The sequence below is a fragment of the Canis lupus genome, chromosome 26, assembly GCF_048164855.1.
Source record: "Canis lupus baileyi chromosome 26, mCanLup2.hap1, whole genome shotgun sequence".
NCBI classification, from domain to species: domain Eukaryota; kingdom Metazoa; phylum Chordata; class Mammalia; order Carnivora; family Canidae; genus Canis; species Canis lupus.
The window spans coordinates 18,622,809-18,630,872 of NC_132863.1; the positions used below are offsets into that span (position 1 = coordinate 18,622,809).

Below are 8,064 nucleotides of genomic sequence, written 5' to 3' on the forward strand. Positions count from 1 at the left end.
GGACGTGAGTCAAGAAACCTGCTTATTTTAAAGCGAAAAGATTGAACTTTCAAGAAAGAATTTAAATCTCCTTAGAGGCAAATTCCAACGGCCTTCTCTGAATCGCCGCCTCCCCGCCCAAATATTCCCAAGGGGGAGCAGAGAGCTCTAGGCAGGCTCAGAGGAGGCTCCCGCCAGTCCAGGCTTTGCGGGGTCCCGCCGCCTCCACCCCAGGAAGGCCTGGGCGAGGTGGCAGACGGGCAGGGGACCCCCGCCAACCCTGCGAGGCCGGGCGCCGCGCGCTGCCTCCCGCGCCCGAGGGATGCCACCCGAAGCAGAGCCCGCAGCCGCGGTCCCGGCCGCCGCCCCCTCCCGCGCGCTCCGCCGGGGCGCTCACCCAGAGACCCGCGGCGCTGCCCAGGCCCCGGGCCGACAAAGGGTCAGAGAGCGAGCGTGCGCTCCGCGCGCGCCACCCGCCAACATCCGGGGGCGCCAACCCCGCCGCCGCCGCTACCTTGTCCTCCGGCGGCGCGTCCGGCTCGCGGGCCGCCCTCTGCCTCAGCTCGGTCATGCTTGGGGACCCCGGCGCGACGTCGCTGCAGGGGAGCAGCGCAGCCGCCGGAGCGTGCAGCTCAGCGCGGGCGCGCGCGGACTCCGCTCGGCCGCCCTGCCCCGCCCCGCGCGAGCGGCTCGCAGGACCCACCGCAGCCGGGCCGCGGGCGGTGGAGCTCGGCCCCGCCCAGCGCCGCCGCCGCCGCCGCCGCCCTTTCACCCGGGCGGAGCACAGTCGGCCCGCTCCGCACCGGCCAGCTCTCCCCTCCAGGGAGCAGGACCCCGGAGCGAGCGCGCACGCGCACCGCCGCCACCGCGGCTCCAGCGACCCACCAATGACGCGAATCCGTCGGGGAGGCGGGGCCGCGGGAGGCGGAGCAGAGCGGCGCGCTGAGGCGTGCATTGGGCCAGCTGCGCGAGGAGGCGGGCGTTCCCGAAGCAGACGAGCCAATGGGAGCGCCGGGCTGACAGCGGACTGGGGGCGCTGGCACTCGGGGTCCTAGAGGTAAATCGGGTGCCCCGGGGGGCGGGGCGGCATCCTCCGAGCTCTCCCCTGCTGGGTGCTTGCTGCTCTCGGCTCGGGGTCCTCCGTGGCCGCGGCTCGTCCCTCACGTGTACAGAGAGACACTCGTTAGGTCCTCGAGTGGAAAAGCCGAGGGAGCCGCGCTGTGTAGGAGGAGAGACTCACGTGATAAGGAAGCGAAGCCCAAACTTCAGTCGGCTTGGCTTTGGCTTTGCCAATCTGTCTCTAGCAATTCCGGAGTGTTAGATAGGCTAGCCTCTGAGCTAAGTAGTCGCCTCATCTCATAAAGAGAGAAGTAGACACGGTGTTTATTTTACAGATAAGATCTTCCGCGGTTTTTCAAACTTCTGCCTCCTGGACTGCTGAAAGAGCTTTTCTTGGACAGGAATGCCGGCTGCCTCGTTCACAGGGGATCCCCCTGTGTACCGGACATATCCTTAGTACTTGAATGGATTTAAAGATTCTCCTAAAGGAAAAGGATCGACCAAGGTCTCGTAACTACAAAGACATTGCCCGCTAGGAATTAGAACACAGATCTGTTAGTTACCAAAGCCCACGACAATCATTGTCCATATTGCCTCGTTCAAACATCGCCTTCAGCCGTTCTTATTCTCTGCTTTACGAGGGGTGTGAAACAAGCATGAGATGGGGTCCCTTCCTGTAAGCATACCGTCACTGAACCCAGAGAAACGCGCACACGTAGGAGTGGCGATTTCATGTCAGCGATTTTGTCCTTAGCCGTGGCTTCTGGATAAAGTAGTGAGAATTCTGAGAAAGGCATTCTATTTTCTTGATTTCTGTAAGTATAGCCCCAAGTTTCTGTAACAGTACTTCACAGTGACAGTAGACTAGGTATGGGGTGTGCTTGGTTTCCTACCCACAGCATTGCACAAAATCTTGGCGGGCTTTTTGTGGGAGAACAAACAGACCGCTCCTTCCAGGCCATAATTTTTAGAAAGCTTTGCTTTTGTATTTTATTTTGTCTTTTGCTTCAATGTTATTTATAAAAAATAAATAACATAGTAGTGGTCATTTTAAAGCTCTTTTAATCTGTTGAGGACTGTGTGACCATCATATGACCAATGTCAGTGATTGCTTCTTCATCTAAAGATCAGACACCTCTTGAGTAAATGAAGCAAGGTTTATTACCTAAGAGATGTAGAAGGATGTCAACACAGAGAAAGCCACAAAGGTCATCCTCTGACATAGAGGTGTTAGTATCCAGATCCTCACGGTTAGGGTACGTAATTATGAAAGGTACAACTGAGTAAGCATTGCATCAGTCCTTCCAGCTCAGCTGTTGACTTTCAAACCCAGCCTAATATAAAGGAGGCTGAAGAGCAGTGCATAGCAATCAGTTTCAGAGTGTACGGTATGATTACTAGGGTAGATAAACCCCTACAATTTGGCCTGAACAAATTTCTCAGCCATTGCTCTAAGCCCTTCCAGGCTAACTGAGCTTAAACCAAGTACATATCTAAAGTGCTGTAGAGAACCAAGGAGCAGGTATTCAGACCACTGAAAGTCATACTAATAGACCTTTAGGCAAGCATTAGGTTCTCTCTCTCTCTCTCTCTATATATATATATATATACTGTAGATATATATATACTATAGAAAGAAATTAAAAGTAAGGATCTCCCCCATCTCCACCCTGAAGAAAAATTTTGATCCTTTACATTACCTTACACCTGCTCCTCTATCCCTGAGTTTTCCCTTCTAGTCCTCATATTAGCTCCTTCATGTAGCGTCATTTCTTTCAGGCTTGTGGCTTATCTTGTTTACAATGACTTCTTTTCATTACATTCCTTGATTAGTTCCCATTATTTTTCGACGTTATTTTGATTACTTGATATAACTAGCAAGAAATTCTCAAGTCCCCCAGAATGTTTGGGCTGTGAGTTCAGTATAAGTGGAAAGCTATTGTTGTAATTATTATTCTATAATAAAAATTATTTTATAATAAAAACATTTGAAAACTGTATTAGTACAAACAACAAGAAAATCCTTCAGTTCCCTGAATAGTGTTTTTCATCTCTTAGCTGGGAAGAATTGTCAATAAACAATTCCTTAAACAGCAACTTCTTTTAAAAATTGTCGGGATCCCTGGGTGGCGCAGCGTTTTGGCGCCTGCCTTTGGCCCAGGGCGCAATCCTGGAGACCTGGGATCGAATCCCACGTCGGGCTCCCGGTGCATGGAGCCTGCTTCTCCCTCTGCCTGTGTCTCTGCCTCTCTCTCTCTCTCTCTCTCTCTCTCTCTGTGTGACTATCATAAATAAATAAAAATAAATAAAAATAAAAATATAAAATAATAAAAATTGTCAATAAATAGGTGTGCCTGGAAGGCTCATTCCGTTAAGCATCTTCCTTTAGCTCAGGTCATGATCCCAGCATCCTGGGATCTAACCCCACAACAGGCTCCCTGCTCAGTGGGGAGTCTGCTTCTCTGGCCCTGCTCTTGTGCTCATGCTCTCTCCAATAAATAAATAAAATCTTTTTTAAAAATTGTCAGTAAACATAAACAGACTATCTGCTTTTTATCTTGCCCTTCAACATTGCCCTTTCAGTATTTACTTTGACAGATGTTCTCAGATAACTAAACTTCCTCAATTTAATGAGGCAACATACAAAATGGAATTGAGAGTGTGCTCTGCAGAATTGTCAAACTTCTTAAAGCTTCAAAAATGCAAATCCTGCCCTCCCACAAACTTACAGACGTACTCAATCATTAGTCCATCTAAACTAGAGTCTAGATGTCGGCAAAACTCTAGGTCTCATTTTTTCAAACCAATAGTCTATGTAGGGGCGCAGGTGGCTTTAAGCAAATATTCATCTATTGATCCCACATGATCCCACATGAAACAGTACTACTCAGTCTTGATTATTTATCAGAATTATCTGGGGAGTTTCTAAAAGATAGTAATGGACCAACTAAATAAGAATTTCTAGAGATGGAGCCTAGAGAAAATAGGCTTTTTTGCTGTTAATCTTCTTGGGTGTTTCTCTTTTTTTTTCTTTTTAAAATTTTATTTATTGAAGAGACAGAGCACTAATAGGGGAGAGCATAGGAAGAGAAAGAAGCACACTTCCCACTGAGCAGGGAGCTCGACACAGGACTGGATTCTAGGACTCTGATATCATGACCTGAGCCAAAGGCAGATACTTAACTGACTAAGCCACCCACCGGCTCATCCCCAGGTGTTTCTAATGGGCAGCTAGACTTAAGAATCACTCTAACATGGATCCCTGGGTGGCGCCGCGGTTTAGCGCCTGCCTTTGGCCCAGGGTGCGATCCTGGAGACCTGGGATCGAATGCCACGTCGGGCTCCCGGTGCATGGAGCCTGCTTCTCCCTCTGCCTATGTCTCTGCCTCTCTCTCTCTGTGACTATCATAAAAAGAAAAAAAAAAAATCACTCTAACAGATACCACCTTATAAGGAAAGTTGCCAGAAATCATATAAAATAGTTTACGGCATTTTCTCTCCAAACATTCATTAACATTTTCTTTTTTTAAAAGATTTTATTTTGGGACGCCTGGGTGGCTCAGCAGTTGAGCATCTGCCTTTGGCTCAGGGTGTGATCCCTGCATCAGGCTCCCTGCATGGAGCCTGCTTCTCCTCCCTCTGCCTATGTCTCTGCCTCTCTCTGTCTCTTGTGAATAAATAAATAAAAGAAATTAAATAAATAAAATAAATTAATTAAATTTAATAAATTTAATAAATTAAATAAATTAATTAAATAAATAAATGTCTCTCACAAGAGACAGAGAGAGACAGAGACATAGGCAGAGGGAGAAGCAAGCTCCCCACAAGGAGTGTGAGGCGGGACTCAATCCGGGTGCGGGTGCGGGGGAGATCTCCACTTGAGCCAAAGGCAGAAGCCACCCAGGTGTACCTCATTAACATTTTCTGATCAATACATGTCCCACGAAGAAAATTTGGAAAATGCAGAAAAGCATAATGGAAAACATTAAAATCATTCATGGTAGTATCAGCCACAGGTAATTAATTACTATTTACATTATTGCATTTTCCTTCTATTTTCCATGCACTTGCACCTAGTATAACAATTTTAGAAAATTGGAATACTACTATTTATAACATTTCATAACCTGACTTTTCTGTTTATCATTCAGTGCCCTTTAAGAATGGTATTTGTTTTTTTATTCATGAGAGACAGAGAGAGAAAGAGGCACAGGTAGATGGAGAAGCAGGCTCCATGCAGGGAGCCTGACATGGGGCTCCGTCTCCGGTCTCCTGGATCAGGCCCTGGGCTGAAGGCGGCGCTAAACCGCTGAGCCACCCGGGCTGCCCTAAGAATGGTATTTGAAAGGCTGTTTAGTATTCCATGTTATAGATTTAACATAATTTACCAATATTTTGTTAGACCTCAGGGTTATTTCCAATTTCAGAGGAATTTTTAATAATTCTACAAGAAACATTCTTTTGTTTGTTTGTTTGTGAGTAGGCTCTAGGCCCAGCGTGGATTCCAACACAGAGCTTGAACTCACAACCCTGAGATCAACACCTGAACGGAGATCAAGAGTTGGATGCTTAACTGACTGAGCCACACAGATCCCCCCCTATAAGAAATATTCTTAAACGTGCTTCATCTTGGTAAGTATCTCTAATTACTTATTTAAGAAAATATCCTAGAGGTTGAATTTGTGTGTCAAAGAATAAATAAAATTTGAAGGCTTCATACACATTACCAAATTCCCACCAGAAAAATTACAATTTATACTGTAATCTTCAATGCATGAAAGTGTCCCCTTCCTTGATTTCTTCCTAACAGTGAATGTTTTTTTTTTTCTAACAATGAATGTTGACACAATTTTCATTAATTTGGTAGATTAAAATTCTGTCTCCCATTAACTTACTTTTGTATATTAATGTGGCTAACCATTTTGTTCATATACTTACTAAGACTGAGCTTTGGACACTGCAAGCTAGCTACTTCTGGCTTTTGTTTGATGCATAAAGTCCTCTTTTTTCTTGATCAGTTTGACTTAGCTTCTCTGTCATGAAACTTAAACTGTACTAACCAACACAATGCTCTTAGCCATACTGAGTTTTAAAAGATATGTAGTGGGGATCCCTGGGTGGCACAGTGGTTTGGTGCCTGCCTTTGGCCCAGGGCGCGATCCTGGAGACCCGGGATCGAGTCCCACATCGGGCTCCCGGTGCATGAAGCCTGCTTCTCCCTCTGCCTGTGTGTCTCTGCCTCTCTCTCTCTCTGTGACTATCATAAATAAATAAATAAATAAAAATATGTAGTAAAAATAAATAAATAAAATAAAACGTATGTAGTCATTCCTTAGTTTTATGGAGGCTTTCCTTTTATGTTTAGAAGCCCATAGCAAGATCTCATGGATATTTACCAAAAGACTTTCACACATTATATTGGGTTTATATTTATTTGAAAAAAAATTTTAAGATTTTATTTATAAATAAACTCTACATTCAACATAGGGACCAACCCCAAGGTCAAGAGTCACATGCTCTATTGACTGAGCCAGTATGGATTTGAATTTTGAATTTATTTATTTGAGTTTTAATTCTTTAATCTATCTGGAATTTATTTTGGTGAACAGTTATTAGGAAGAGTCTATACCTTTATTTCCTAAACATTTAATCAATTTTGATAATTCACTTAATACATTGTTTTTCTCACTGACTGGAATAGCACCTTTACCAGATGTTAAAGTGATCCTTTTAAAACACAAATTAGATCATGTCAAAGATCTTCTGATAATTTTCTCTCACACTTGCAAAGTCCTACAAGCTCTCCTACTTCCCTTTGCAACCTCACCTTGCACCAGTACCCCTTTTACCAATGTGTTCCAGACATATCAATCTTTGAGTTCTATTATATGTCAATTATATCTCAATAAAACTGAGGGAAATTACCCATAAAAAATATCTTCGAATTCTAAAATGAAGTACTATCTGCACATCTTCTAAACATGCTGTCCTTTTTCAACATATTATTCTTTCAGCCCAGAATACTCTTTCTTCCACTCTCCAGACAGCTAGCTTTTCTGGTAAAATCCTACTACCTAAGAGGGCCTTCTACAACAGGTCATTGCCCTCCATATATCCTCATTTCAACTGACCATGTGCAATGTGGGTACCATATGGGTGGAGTTTAATCACCATTTAAAATGTCTTCAAGTTGATTACACTTAGATCTAGCATTAAACCAAAATGTAATTATGTAAGCAAAAAACCAAGAAATAGAGTAGCCAAATATACATTTATTATTAGTGAAGCAAATGTTCCTCCTTGGAATGAACAGATTCCACATTTTGCAAAGGAATGGAGACTCCAAGAGAACTAAGAAAGGAAAATAAAGATGGATAAAACTATTATGTTTTGATATTAAAATGTATGCAAAGGATAGTTGATCATACATAAAACATGAAGGTCCCCCTATCAAAATTTACCAATGGGAAACCATCAACAAAATGAAAAGGCAACCTACTAAGTGGGAAGAAATAATTGCAAATCGTATAAAGGATATAAGGGGCTAATCTTACATAACTCAATAGCAAAACCCAAACAATCCAATTTAAAAATTGGGCAAAAAATCTGAATAGACATTTTTCCAAAGACATGCATATAGCCAACAGGCATGTAAAAGATGCTCAACATCATTAACCATCAGAGAGATGCAAATCAAAACCACAATGAGCTATCACCTCACATCTATTATCAAATAAACAAGAAATAAGTGTTGACAAGGAGATGAATAAAGGGAACCCTTGTGCACTTTGGTGGGAATGTAAATGGTTGCCCCCCATGATGGAAGTATGAAAGTTCATGATGGAGTATGAAAGTTCCTCAAAATATTAAAAATAGAACTACGATGTAATCCAGCAATTCTACCTTGGGATAGTAATCCGAAGAAAATTAAAACACAGGGGCGGCCTGGTGGCTCAGCGGTTTAGCGCCGCCTTCGGCCCAGGGTGTGATTCTGGAAACTCAGGATGGAGTCCTACATCGGGCTCC

At 44.1% G+C, this 8,064-nt stretch overlaps 1 protein-coding gene and 1 long non-coding RNA gene across 3 annotated transcripts in view; one reads left to right on the forward strand and one right to left on the reverse strand.

Moving 5' to 3' along the window:
• CDS2 (CDP-diacylglycerol synthase 2) overlaps window positions 1-854 on the reverse strand; it is a 62,013-nt gene extending 61,159 nt beyond the window's left edge. The window contains exon 1 of one of the 2 annotated variants that reach the window (XM_072800149.1): window positions 494-854. In XM_072800149.1, the coding sequence (XP_072656250.1) occupies window positions 494-550 (57 nt within the window). In that variant the 5' untranslated portion in view covers window positions 551-854. Of the gene's footprint in view, window positions 1-376 lie in introns of both variants that reach the window. The other variant, XM_072800148.1, reaches the window with a different exon arrangement.
• On the forward strand, window positions 767-6,354 carry LOC140618145 (uncharacterized). The gene is made up of 3 exons (XR_012018349.1): window positions 767-1,036; window positions 1,374-1,853; window positions 5,522-6,354. It is a non-coding gene; the product is annotated as an uncharacterized lncRNA (long non-coding RNA).
• Window positions 6,355-8,064: the final 1,710 nt, after the last annotated feature.